Source organism: Puntigrus tetrazona, chromosome 11 (assembly GCF_018831695.1).
Source record: "Puntigrus tetrazona isolate hp1 chromosome 11, ASM1883169v1, whole genome shotgun sequence".
NCBI lineage: Eukaryota > Metazoa > Chordata > Actinopteri > Cypriniformes > Cyprinidae > Puntigrus > Puntigrus tetrazona.
In genome coordinates this window covers 12,528,511-12,543,510 of record NC_056709.1, presented here as the reverse complement: position 1 = coordinate 12,543,510, position 15,000 = coordinate 12,528,511, and the positions used below count along the sequence as shown (strand labels likewise).

Sequence of the window (15,000 nt, the reverse complement as noted above, 5' to 3'; positions counted from 1 at the left end):
AAACGCCAGGCATTTTCTCTCCCGTGAGAATTTAAGTGCGCCTTTAGAGAGATTCGGAGAAAAATAAAACATTAGGAAACAGTGAATAATGCATCTGAAATCCACAAAACATCATTACTATGTAAATGAGAAGCTATGAACGCACTGAGGTTGATGGGATGAGAAGCTCTTTTGATGCCGGTCAATATTTGCATGTGTGCTAGTTATAGTTTGTTGTTGAAAAATCAGTCATCGATAAAGTCATGATACTTACTTACTTTTATCTCATTAGCAGTATGTTGTCATGAAACAGTGATGTTTATTTGAAGAAAATATATATTTAGGCTAAATATTAAATATGTGGCTGTTAGATAAAATTAAATATTTGATGCCATCGAGGTATTATTTATCTGATCTTAATTTTTAATTTTAAATAAAAATTTTAATATAAATTAAAAATTATACTAAATAAAAATTAAATACATTTCTTAAATTAAATACATTTATATGAAATAAAAAAATTAATACATTTATTAAATTAAATTAATTTATATTAAATAAAAATTAAATGTATTAAATAAATTTAATTTATATTAAATAATTTTTTGTTGTGTCATTATTGTGTTATTACTGTGTTATTGATTATTATAGCTATTGTGTTATTAATTAGACTGACAGAATAAAAACTTTACATAAACTGACACTAAATACCACAAAAAAAAACAATAGAAAGTTAAATAAAGCAGCGTTTAATTAAATATTTCTCCACACAAAGGAAGATGTGAAACGCCGCACCGGGACTGAATTGTTTTATTTAATATATAAGAGAGACCGGGCAGAAAAAGATTACACAGATTTGAAAACAGTCGAAGTTAAACTACTGCAAAGATGTTGAAATGTGGGGAAATATATTTTAAATATTTAATTATTGGATCAAATGGATGATTCGTGTATCAAAGCAGTATTTATCTGGCAGAAAACATGGCAGACCTTGATTAGTGTGACAGCATCAGACGTGAACAGATAAATGATTTATCTAACAATTCACACTTTTTTATCCGAATGGCAAAATTGCGAGAAAAAAATTTAGTTGAATGACAAAATTGTGCTATACGAACAGAACTGAAAGAAAAAAAGTCAGAATTGTGCGATACATTTAGATTTGATTTTATTCTTTATTATTTTTACTTTTGAAACTAATATATATATATATATATATGTGTGTGTATATATATATATATATATATATATATATATATATATATGTATATATATATATATATATGTATATATATATATATATGTATATATATGTGTATATGTATATATGTGTATATGTATATGTATATATATATATATATATATATATATATATGTATATATGTATATATATATATATATATATGTATATATATATATATATATATATATATATATATATATATGTATATATATGTATATATATATATATATATGTATATGTATATATATGTATATGTATGTATATATATATATGTATATGTATATGTATATATGTGTATATATATATATATGTGTATGTATATGTATATATATGTATACATACAGTATATATATGTATGTGTGTGTATATATATATATATATATATATATACACACACACTTTAATTTTTACATCTTTATTTATATTTTAGATTATATATAATTACATTTTATTATTATTATTATTAATGATAATAATGATAGCTATTGCGTTATTGTTAAATATTGAGCAATTCATACTCAAAATCGCAAGAAAAAAGTCTGAATTATGCGATACACACTCAGAAGTAACACTTTTACAGCGTAAAAACGTCAAAATTGTCCAATAAAACGTTAGAATTATGCAAAACAATTTAATAAGCGCAAGAGAAACCCTCCAAATCGTGACGCAGAATCATTTAAAATCATGAGAAAAAGCCGTGATTGCACTGAAAAAAAAGCCACAATTGCATTACACAAACGCTGAATATTTATTCTTTTTTAAACACTGGTAGGAGACAGCATCCACAATAACATTTATTATTTTTTTTACATAAAAAAGGTACTGAAAATACTTTCCGCTTATATGTGTGAATATGGCCAACATAAACAAAACTTCCCCTCAGCTTTACAAACTCTATTCAGTTCTCTCACAATAACAGACAATAACCAGCAGTCGACTGGTTACAAAGTTCGACATGACTAACTAAACAAACTAAACGGATGAACAGTCCACAAGAGAACGACAGCAGCCACAAAGCTTTCACATCTCCCAAATTAGCCCATCATCTCCACCTATATCCAGAGAGATGGAAAGGGGAAAGGGGGAAGAAATCAGCAACGTAATCCGGACGAGGATCAAAAGGCTTGGACCGGATTATTTTCTATTGCATCACGGGTCTGAAAGACCTATTAGATCAAAGGCCGAGATTTTGGGGAGGAGAATAATATCTGAATGCATTATTGAAGGAGTGAGAAGATGAAGGCGGATCCGGTGTCATAACGGCGACGGCCCGCGACTCGGAAACCCGAGAGCCATTGTGTGTCCGCGTTTGTTTGGATTCAAAGCATAGGAGGAACTATAAGACCAATCTGGAAACGGGATCGGCCCCTGACTGATAGTAATTACCTGCTGTCTACGCCATTAATAATTGAGCGTAATTTCAGATCCGCCACTTTCCAAAGGAACGGAACGGCACGCGGGTAAACGCTAGCACGCAGTAGAAACAGTTCAGTTTGCTAAATATGGCCGTCCGAGACGAAACCGCGGCATGGGGTCACTTGCTCTGCGGTGAATGGGTGCCGTCAGAATGGGAGCCGATTAAAAAAGCTCCATCGGAAAACACACGGAGAAGCCAAATGGCGCATAATAACGCTTCTTGTAGTCGTTGCATCTGAATCAGGAGAGAAATCTGCACAGATCAAGCACTCTAAACGAACGTGTCGACGTGACGGGAGACGCCTTATTATGGATCATCGTCTCGTATTTCAGACAAAAGCAAAGGTTTGAAGTTTGAGGGATTTTTGAAAATATATGCGTTTTCATGCAGCGTGTCAGTGAATGAAAACAAGCTGCAAAGTTTCCTCGAAAACACACCTTGTAAGAAGTTACAGTCTCTCTAAAAGGAAAAAGAGTCGACTCCGAATCACTGAAACGAGTCTCAAGCTGTTTCGCGTCGACTTGGAAATGTTATTTGGGTGAATATCTTTTTGTGTCGGTTTAAATGAAAGCACAGATTCGTTCTTTGCCTCTGGGTGCCTCCTTTGGAGCTTTAAAGGCTAGCAAACGCTGCTTTAAATTAAATCGAGAAACGAATCACTGAGCGAATCATTTGGGAGTCACTGAACAAGCAAGGTTAAAATAAATGCATATTATAAGAAAATGCTTTTTTTTCACTTTGCATGCATGACAACCTGTTGTTTGGGACTCCCAAAACCAAAATATGGACTTTTCGTAACTAATAAAAGTGGCGCTTTAATAATGGATATGTTTCTTGCAAACATGGACTGCTTTTTATCAGCTCATTCTGACGGCACCCATTCACTGCAGAGCATCAACAACGTTTCTCATTAATCCTTGTAAAAGACACATCACATGTCTGTTCCACGAGAACATTAGCGGATGAAATGTAATGAAATAATAACAGAAATGTTTGCCGTTCCCTCAGCAGAGCCAAGAAAAGCAGGCCGGACATCATGTTTGCGGAGAGATGGGAAGATCGGGTGAGTTATGAGGTCAGGCTGATGTCATTTCCTGTGTTTGCACCTTCACCGGAGCTTGAGCGGAGGTTCAGGTGTTTAAGCAAACTGACGGTGATGAGCTAGAGGGAAGCACGGATGTTTAAATATGTAAAAGAATCACTGGTTTAATATAATTCAGCAGCGCAGGAGAGGAGTGGATTATCAACAACACTGCAAGTTCAGATAAAACACACGCTTTCCAGTGAAGAAGCAAAACAGTTTCATGCTCAAGATATTTTTTCCTCTATGCACAGATCAGATCACTTACAGTAGCATTTATTGACGATAAAGTAGGACTATGGTTGCCTCTCTGATTATCAAAAAATGCATATGTTAATACTTTGCTACAAATGCTGGCATCAGATTATGCTACTATTATACTGTCTCTGTATTTTATGTAAGGTATGAACCTCCTGTAAATGAACAAAGGGAGATTATATATATATATATATATATATATATATATATATATATATATATATATATATATATATATATGCATACTGTATGCTATAATTCAAACCTTTGTGACCAGTAAGATTTTTTTGGGCGATTATGCATGTGACGGCGAAGGCGTTTATACTGGTACGAAAAATATTATTTCTAATAAATGCTTATCGTTTTGAGCTTTCTATTCATCAAGGAACCCTAACATCACGATTTTCCGCAAATAATATGAATCAGCCAAACTGTTTTCAACATTGAAAACAATCGAAATCATTTCTTGAGCAGCAAATCAGCATATCGGAATGATTTCTGAAGGATCACGTGATACTGTAGGCTGGAGTAATGATGCTGAAAATTCAGTTTTGCATTGCAAGAATAAATTATATTTTAACGTCTATATAGGTAAAAGAAAGTGACGTTAATTTATAATAATATTTCACATTTTTTACACTTTTTACTGTATTTTTTATTTTAAAAATGCAGCCCTGGTGAGCATTCAAACTTTTGAATCATAGCCAGTGATTATTTTCAGTTGCATTCGTCATTTAATAGTCAAAATGAAATGCACTTTCCAAATGTGTAACTATAGTATAACCACCGACTCATTTCCATGTACTGCTTCGCCGACACATTTGACTCTGGTTTGGATTCAACCACATTGTCGCACCTCATAATCTGGAAGGTAAATCTGTGGCTGTATGCATGATTCAGAGGCAGTGAGTCATTTTGAAGTACCTTCTGTCTGCGAAGTAGATAGCCATCGTTTTATTTGGAATGATACACAGTGTCGAGAGTCGGGAAAGGCCAACAGCCACTTCAAAAACATGCTGGTCAGGTTTTCGAGAAGCGCTTACGGTGCCAAGATTGGGAAAATGATATTGCAAGCAAACTCAACACCAAGAAAAATGATAGCAGTTGTACTTTAAACACTATAAGCCCAAAGGACAAAAGAGCCTTAATTAAATTTGAACAGCTCTTTTTTGGTAGCCGCGCAACTCACGGCAATCAGATGGAGAGCTGGAGCAGAAGGGGAATAAAGTGTATTTTATTAATCAGAGGCTGTTTGTTGTGGGTCTCTCGCAGGTCCTCCATCACCACAACGAGCGCAATCAGGACGTACTTCTCCGGGCTAATGTTCTGTTTGTGTTGGTCGGCGTTGAGCAGATGCGGAGGGCCGTCTGGGGCCACGAGAGGCACATAACCGTCACGCCAGGTGGGAAAGCGGAGAGGAAAGCCGATTGTATGCTGGAGGAGTGAGAACATACACACATACTTATAGAGTGACATGAGTAATCAACACAGAGGAAAGCTCAGATTAAATGTGACCCGATCGAACCCCGTCGTGGTGGAAAACAAAACTCACTCGGAGGCTGCACACTTGTTTCGTTCTTGCATAAACTTTAGACCATGCTACGGGCATCGGATCCCGAAGCGTGTTATTTTTCGTAACAATTTCGTTACTTATTTTTCTTAACCTGGTAGACTGAGACGCGAACCATGTCTAGAGGCTTTAATTGATTTGCATTTCTGTACTTCAAATGTTCGATCAGGCCGTTAGCAATGCCAAGGTCATGGGTTTCATTCCCAGGGAAGGCACTGATTGATCAAACTTAGACCCTTTGAGAGAAAGCATCTTTTAAATGCATTGTAAATGTAATCAGGATTTTCCTGTAGCTCAAACAGCAGAACATGGCACTTGTAAAACCAAGGTTATGGGTTTGTTTTCCGGGGGAAACAAAAAAGTGCTAAAAGCATAAATCTAAAAGTAATTAGGGCTTTTGTGTAGCTCAAAACAATGCCAGGGTCATGGGTTTGATTCCCAGGGAATGCATGAACTGATCAAATGTAAACCTTGAATAAAATGTAAGTTAAAAGCGTAAAAGTTATCGTGGCTTCCATGATGAAATGCAAACGTGAATGCAGTGTTATATCAGTGGATAAAAGTGTTTTTTGCAATGCAGTGGGGCTTGTATAGCTCTATGTATACACTGAATGCAATGTAAGTTGCTTTGGATAAAACCGTCTGCCAAATCACATAAATGTCACTGGGGCTTTCCTGTGGAAAAAACAGTAGTGCATGGCACTACATACATCAAGATCACGGGTTCGCTTCCCAGAGAAAATTTGAAAAAACGTAAACGCAATGTCACTTTGCATTTTTAAAAGCTTGAATATAAATGTAGTTGGGCCAGTAAATAACCACATAACAATGGCATAGTAACTGCATAGCGCACTAAACACACTAAAAAAAAATCCCAGAACACCTTAGAAACTGCATAGCAACACCCTTCATTATGGTGTTGAGTTTTGCACAAGCATCCTTCACACTTCCTTAAAATAAATCTGGAATTACTTCAAAGTTAAAGCTTTTTAAATTAATTTATTTTTGCCATTTTGATTTTGTCGCGTCAGGAAGTGGAGACGGCGGAGCTAATGTGATGTGACTTCTGAAACAGTTCAGCCGATATTTGTATGTCTATACCGCGAGTGGCATAGTTTGACAGAAGTCGAATGCTCCTTTGAGAATCAAAGAATCTTTTTATATACTGTTTATGTGACTTTGAACTCATGCTGCTCATCAAAACATTGAATGGTGAAGTTGACTTTGAACTTGAATAACTTGTCAGAAAGTCAACTTCAAATTCCATTGCTGATGCAACAATGTGGAGAAGGGTTTAACTTTATGCAAATAAGCCAACACTGCTCACACTTATTAAAAATAAATGATTTCTGGTCACTTTAAATCACTGACAATGTCAAGGCTCTATTAAGTTTGGTTTCCATACTACAGTAATGCTTTTATGCAGTTGCATGATTTATCTAAGGCATGCTACAGTTTATTTGGGGAATATATTATCTAATTATCTGGGGAATCGAACCCATGACCTTGGCATTGCCAACACCGCCAACTTCAAAGAATTTAATCATGTGCAATATATTTTTTTACTTTAATCTGAAGCTTGATCTTGACCCACAGATGAAGATGTTCTTAAATGCTGGTGGATTTCAGTCTCCCGCTGGTTTGTGAACACATGTTGCTGGTGAAGTAAGCAGATTAAGCGGTGAACCTGACCCCAAGTGACAGTCCCTACTCGCAACCTGTGCACTGCAAAGCCTCGATACACTATCTGTCCTTCGGCTTCTTGTGGTTTTAAATGACTGCTTTCCATTGTAAGCGTTTCAGAGAGTTCCAGATAGAGAAAGGGAAAAATGAAACCGAACTGGTTTTGAGAATAATAGAAGTGGCGAGTGGCCATGCCGTGCTTGTCTGTTTTTAGAGAGCTGAATGGTGTTCCACGAGCGATGACAAGCTGAACACACACTCCCGATATGACCTCTGTGATGGGTCGGGACACTGGAGAAGCCATCTTATTGGTCCGACACAAAGAGGTGGATTAAAAAGAGCAGAATGGGATGCCAACCACATCACAACCAAAAGGCTCTTCGAATAATGCAATCGTAATGCTATCTGCTTGAAAGAACATGATTATGGTGAAATTAACATCAACTTTCATGTGTTGATAAACATATCCGAAAGTTCTTTACTAGAATATAATAGCTCAAGATCTCTTGCATTGTTTTTGGCACCAGCAGCACACTACTATATCTTGAATTACCTTGAAGACTGATAAGCAATTTTCCAGATAACTCTTTGCATTTTATCTTTTCCAAAGAAAATTGCCAAAATGTTTGCACAAACACATTCCAAGAAAGCAGCCCTGTATAAACAGCATATAGACACAGTCAGATCAACCACTGGGATGTTTTTTGAACTCTCCTTATGATTAAATTAATCCACTAAATGCTTTAGTAGATTAACTTTTTGAGCAACGACTGCTGCAACACAGCTGCTGAGTCATGTCCACATCTAATACTGGTTTAGTCTATAATTCATGAAAGAAAATCATATCCAAGCTATTAATAAGAAAATAAAGCACTTTAATGTTCATGAATTCTTTGCTTACACAGAAATGAGATCAGAGAAATGTAGCCTTAGCTGCTTTTAGGAAAGCTTTTGAGCGGAGTGCGCAAAAGTCGTCACAAACAGATCTGAACAAACCGTTTGGAGGAACCAAGAAACTCGTTAGGACATTGCACACCAGCCTAGTATCCTACAAAAAACACAAAACGTCCAACAACTCCTGTTAATAACTGACAAACAGTTGAGGAATCAATGCAGCATTGATTTTTCATACCCTCCTTCCAAACTGCCTTCTACGGGGAGAACAATGTTCCTGTAGAGAAGTGCATTGGGCTTCAGAGACAGGCATATAAAAGAGGTTTGACAATTTGACACAACACACTGCTGAGGGCACCATCGTAAGATAAATTACATTAAAAGCATGTTGGGCGGCAAATGCAAATAGCAAAATCTTCATATTTTGCAGTGATCTATATATATATATATATATATATATATATATATATATATATATATATATATATATATATATATATATATATATATATATTTATATTTGTAGATTTCACCATAGTTATAAAACATACTGTATGCACAATATATACATCGTATTTTCAAATCTTATACTTGAGAGCTATTAAGATTAAGCACAAAACACACTGTAAACAGATTCATTTGGGCAGTACGAGCAGTGTCAGATGTTTGAAATCTCCATTGGGTTCTTGTCCACCATTTCGTGGTTGAGTTTTAAAGGAATCTCAATGTCTAACCTCTTCTTTTTCGGTTTTCTTCTCTTGCAGCAAATGTACGTCACCAACGACACAACGGTCAGAAACAATCCCAAGCAGGTGGTCGTCAAAGCAAGCAGTAACACTTTATACTCGCCACACAGATTTGGCACTTGTTCTCCCTTCCTTCCTTCCTTATCTGGAGGAAGCTCACCGTGGTCGATATCTACACTTCTAGGCAACAAACTCTGAATGAGGGTCTCGTTGCTGACGGTCTCATTCACGAACAGGTTGACCAGCACGGTAGAGTAGAGCTCTGGCTGACCGTGGTCTCTGACTTTGACCCACAAACTGTAGAGGCCTCGATTGCTCAAGGCTTTCCTCAGGGTGATGTTTCCCGTGTAGGGATCAATGTCAAACGAGCCCGGCTCTCCATCCGTTCTCTTGATGATGCAGTACGCAATAACAGCGTTCATTCCCGTGTCCCGGTCCACCGCGTAAACCTCAGTTATAGACGTACCCGGAAGCGTGCTGGGAAGCACCAACATGTACGACTGGTTGGACTGAGGGAAGAGAACAGTTGGAGGGTTGTCGTTGACGTCCAGCAGGAGAACAGTGACCATTGTGATGCAAGAAAGAGCAGGTTCGCCTCCGTCAATTGCCTCGATCCAAACGTAATACGTTCCCTGCTGCTCGCGGTCCAGAGGGGTCTTGGCTCGCAACGCTCCTCGTCCGGTATCAATCACGAAGATGTCGCTCCCATTAAGGATTGATAACGCCACCCAGCCGTTTTCCCCAGCATCAGCATCTGTGACGGTAAGAACGCCAATTTCCCCAAAACCTGGAAAGTTCTCAGGTACGAAGAAGGTGAAGTCCTTGTTGATGAACCTTGGGCTGTTGTCGTTCCGATCCTGCACGCTGATAATCACCGTGGCGATTGACTCCTTTCTTGGCGTGCCACGGTCCACGGCTCGCACCATGAAACGATACGTCTCCTTTTCCTCTCGGTCAAGAGAAGTGGACACTGTCAGGACCCCAGTTGACCTATCCAAGTCAAAAATGGTGGGAGCGTCGGCACCGAGCAGGTAATACACCTCGCCTCGACTTTCGCTGTCTGCATCGGTGGCCTGAAGCTGAGCAAGGAAAGTATTTGGTGGGTTGTTCTCCTCCACAGTGACGTCAATGAAAGACTGCTTGAAAACCGGAGCGTTGTCGTTAACGTCCAACACGTGGACTTTCACTACGGTGTTAACTACTAATCCTCGAGAGTTATGTACCACAACAACCATTTCATAATCCTGTTGCTGCTCGTAATCCAAAAGCTCTGTGGTCTCAAGCAGGTACTCGTTTTTAAACCTCTCGTACGGTACGAGCCTAAACGGACCTGCACCTTCAAGAAGACACTCTATCTTCTGTTGCGGCTCAGTGTTTTTAATAGTAAAAAAAGCAATGGGTGAAAAAGGTGGCTCGGATTCGCTTAAACTCACAACTCCGTCCTTCTCTGAAGCAATGTAACGTGGGATAACCACCGGGGGCCCGGACAGCTGTTTGATGACGTGGACGGTAACTGTCGCAACTTCCGGAATACAAGTCGGCCCGTTGGCGAGCACGATTAGCTTGTAAAGTTTTCCGGTGTTGTTGTCAATGTTTCCAGCTAGTTTAAGGACCCCAGTGTTTTTATCCAAACGAAACAGGTTTCTGCTTTCCTGGGTGACCCGTTCGCTGAAGGCGTATGTGATCAAAGCGTTGTCTCCCTCGTCTGGATCGTAGGCTTGCAGGCGAGCCAGTTGCATGCCCTTAGTAGCGTTTCCGTAAAGTGTAACGTTCACTAGCGACTCTGTAAACTTGGGGCAGTTGTCATTGACATCCGTGATTATAATCCTCAAAGTGGCGGTGCCTAGAAGCGGCGGAGATCCTCCGTCCTCGGCTATAATGTCAGTAACATACTCAGCTTGCGTCTCCCTATCGAGAGACTCAGTGATGATGAGAAAGGGCGTCAGTTCGCCTCCTTCGTTCTCCTCTACATCTAATGTGAAAACTCCATAGTCATTAACGAGCCAATATGTTTGAACGCTGTGGATCCCGATGTCGGGATCTACCGCCGATTGCTCCACCGCAAACCTTGCATTAACAGGTGCGTTCTCCGGCACAGACACCCTAATTTCGTCCACAGGGAAATGCGGGCGGTTGTCGTTCACATCCTCGATAACAATTTTAACCTTAACCAGCTGAAAGTACTGCTGGGGAAGGATCAGCACGTCCAGAAAGATTGCGCAGCCCTGGCCCTCGTGGGACTCCGCGCACAGAGCCTCTCTGTCGATCTCCACGGCAGATGTGAACAGCTCCCCCGTCGTGTTATTCAGATTCACGTACTGCTGGCTGGCCGTCTTTAGCTCCAGATTGAATGAGCGAGGAGGATTGACAGAAAGATCCAATTTTAAGTCTGCACCGATAGCCCCTATGAGTATCCCTTTAGGTAATCCTTCTTTTATCTTATAGATGAGGTGACTGAAATTTGACGAGCAGGAGAGGGGACTGGTGTACAAGAGGAGGATGAACAAACCCTGAAATAAATAACAGAAAAAAATTATTTTATAAGATGCAACACAGGTACATGTTACAACAACAAAAAAAAGCATCAGTTTAGAATCGAATGCTCATGGAAGCTGTATATACTTTTTGCATATAAATGATTCATTGAGCACATCAGAAGCAGTTGGGTTTAACATTACTGTATGTGTGCGCTGGGAACACGATTGGACTAAATCCACATTCACCATCACCCAATATTTTACCATGATAACCATAACGTCTTATAGAGAGACAGAGAAACTATAAACTATATATGTATTTGGATGAGAGTGGTGGCATACACTATTTGAACTATTAAAGCTATTTTGAGAGAAAATATGGCTGCACTGCACTGCAATGAACATGCAAACGAAATCAAGACACTATGCTCACACGTGCTTCACCAATCACCGAATATCGTTATTTCTAATTTGTTTAGAACATAAAACAATACGATCCAAAGTTATTAAATAGGCTACAATTCTTCCAAATACTTATTAGACCTCACGTATCCAATAAGTCACTGGATAAAATAATCATTTTTAGATTATATCATTTAAAGATATTATAAAGATATTCTTACTACTTAGGATAACTAAGTCAAGATAAATGCAGTGTATGAAACTTACCCATAACTCTCCTTTGCTGTGCAGGCAGGTTCCTCTTTTAGTGTTCCACATGTTTCCCGTTCAGTGTTGGCGTCACAGGGAACGGGAGCGGGATGAGTTCACAGTAGCAGCCGCATTCTGAGCGCCGGTGAGCGGCTGGGTTCTCGCTCGCTGTCCGATGCGCGACTGAAGCGCTCTACTCATTCATCTGACAGACACGCCGCGGACACGCCCACCGCATGCTAATGAGGCCCGGCGCGACCAACCGGCGTTGACGCGGAGCCGGGAGGCGTGTCCACGAACAACTCGTATGCAAGTTAAGTGTTTTTAGACGTTTAAATGGACGGAATGATTTATTTATCAAAGCATTGGCATTGAAAAGAATAGTTTTGACAGTGCGTATACTCTAAATTGCATTTGACTAATTAATTTTTTTCTGTGCGCTGCCCATTTGTGGTATTATCAAAAAGTGGCTGCTAAATATGTGTATGATTATGCAGCCTGTAAACCTTTCTTTAGGGTTTAAAGAGTTAACCCTGATCAAATGTACTGTAGACACAAATGTGCATTAGAGCGTGTGAGTAATTAGACAGTGCAGATGATCAGCATTGCTGTAACGAAGCAATAGTGTTGGAAGGGAAGCAGAAGAGAGCCCTGCGGTTCAGATTACATTAATCCTCCATTTACATAAAACTCAGCAAAGCTGAGAGTAAATATGACTCACTTTCTTTGTCTCTCTAACACTTGCTGAACAATTACCAAACACTTGTTTATTTGCTGCGTCTTTTAAACCCCCTTTTTTTTCTCATTAACCCTTGCGTTTCCGAGATGCGCCTTGCTTTCCATGAGCTGATGAAGTGAGGATTACAGAAGGAAGAATCCGAACCTTCACCAAATCAACTCGCCTTAATCTGAGCGTTTTTAACCTCCTCGACAGATGCCGGCCGTGATTGAGAACATATTGACCTTCTGACGTCAGCAGGGTCGCTACACAGAAGAGCACGAGCTTTAGCTCTGATTACACACAATCCCATTTAAATAAGACCTCGCGTCACATGATGCTCGAAACTGATGCTTTTGTCTCGGGAGGAAACAGCTGAGCCTTATCTACAGCAGAAAATCACTTCAGACTTCAGGGTTCGGCCCTGTGTTCCTCCGGGAACATTAAAAGAACGTTTAGGAAGCGTTTTATTACTGACTTTAGTTGGATGCCTAACATTTTGTAGGTTTAATTAGTGCACGTGATTTATCACATCCAAAATAAAAGTTTTTGTTTACATAATATATGAATTTATATTTATGTAAATGCACACACATACAGTATATATATATATATATATATATATATATATATATATATATATATATATATATATATATATATATATATATATATATATATATATATATATACATGTGTGTGTGTATGTATGTATATATATATATATGTATATATATATATATATATATATATATATATATATATATATATACATGTGTATATATATATATATATATATATATATATATATATATATATATATATATATATATATTTACATTATTGTATTTTATATGTAATATATTTTTAATATAATCAGCATATTATATATACATGTATGTGTTTGTATTTATATATACACAGTACACATTTAAACAAAAACTTTTATTTTGGATGCAGTTAAGTGTTTGACAACATTAATGCATTTAAGAACATTCAGAGAATTTTTGAAAATGTATTTAAAAATTTTTTTAATTAAAATGCAAACGGACAATGCACAAATAAAAATGAATTAAATATCGATAAGGTACAATATTATGTCAGTGATACTACAACAGCGCTGACGATGGCTAGGTCCTCAAGTAATGTTAATAGAATGTTCTCAAAGCGTTTGTACCACAATGTTATGTAACATTTCCAAAATAATTTTGCTGGCTGTTCGTGTAATATTTTTAAAAGATGCTACTGTGCACGTTTCAGAGTTTTCAGAGAACGTTCATAACTAACATTCCCAAAACGTTTGCAAAATTCTAAAATGGAATGTTCCTAAACATTTGCATTCCGAGAACATATTCGTGACTAAAGGACAACGTTAGAAAAGCGTTCTTAGAACGTAGTGTTTGGTAGTTAGGTTCATAACCGCATAGAAACAAGTTATGGACGGACAAATGCCTTTCAGTTTTTCTGCAGAAATATAGAAATCTCAGGGAGGCGATATTTACTCTTATTCAGTATATCTTATTTTTATTTTGTGCATTTTTAGTAATTAGTTATCAAGCGTTTCCCTGAAAGTGTGCAAAACGTCGACACCAGAGCTTTTATAGATAACTAAAACCATTAAAATATTGCAATAAAATTGTATTTAATAAAAATGTAATTAAAGTTAATTGCGTCAACTTTCAGCTGTCCGCCCAAAGTGCTAAAACAACTCAAACGAAATAAAATAAAATGAGTAAAAAGCTAAAAATGAAAATGACAAAAAGAACTAAAATTAAAATAGATCTTAAATATGTTTTGCATTCGCGTGCGTTTAAACATGAAGCGTCACAACGTTGCAAACCAGCTCTTGTATTTATTAGAGTAGTCATGAATATGATTGTGAAACGATGTCGGTGAAATCTTACCTCCACAAATTAAAACCACAAAGCAGGAATGAGCTCAAATATCACCTGAGCAAACAGCTCTTACATAAATACTGGCTATAATTGCGTCGGTTGTCGTTTTAGCTGCAGGCCGGGATACGTTCCTTCAGTCAGTTACAGAAAGGGTTGCGACACCAGATATCTGTCACTGCTCGTAAGCTTTCACTTCACAGCCACGAGATAAACACGCTGCACTTCAGACCGCTAATAAACAGATTTATCTAAGAAGCCTTAGGCCAGGGTTATTATACATTATACATTATATACATTACTGAGAAATACTGACGGAATTGATGAACGCACACAATGAAGTTGCTAAAAAAAAGGGGAACTGAAATATGTTTATGTATTTTTATAATAT

The 15,000-nt window shown here is 37.8% G+C and overlaps 2 protein-coding genes across 2 annotated transcripts in view; both read right to left on the bottom strand.

Moving 5' to 3' along the window:
• LOC122353861 (G protein-coupled receptor 137Ba-like) overlaps positions 1-15,000 on the bottom strand; it is a 1,117,577-nt gene that overhangs the window by 326,611 nt on the left and 775,966 nt on the right. The window lies entirely within an intron of this gene.
• Positions 8,090-12,185, bottom strand: LOC122353844 (protocadherin-20). The gene is made up of 2 exons (XM_043251729.1): positions 12,018-12,185; positions 8,090-11,381 (listed from the first exon to the last, which is right to left on the bottom strand). Exons 1-2 carry the CDS (start codon positions 12,066-12,068, stop codon positions 8,784-8,786), a joined length of 2,649 nt encoding a protein of 882 aa, XP_043107664.1. The 5' UTR covers positions 12,069-12,185; the 3' UTR covers positions 8,090-8,783.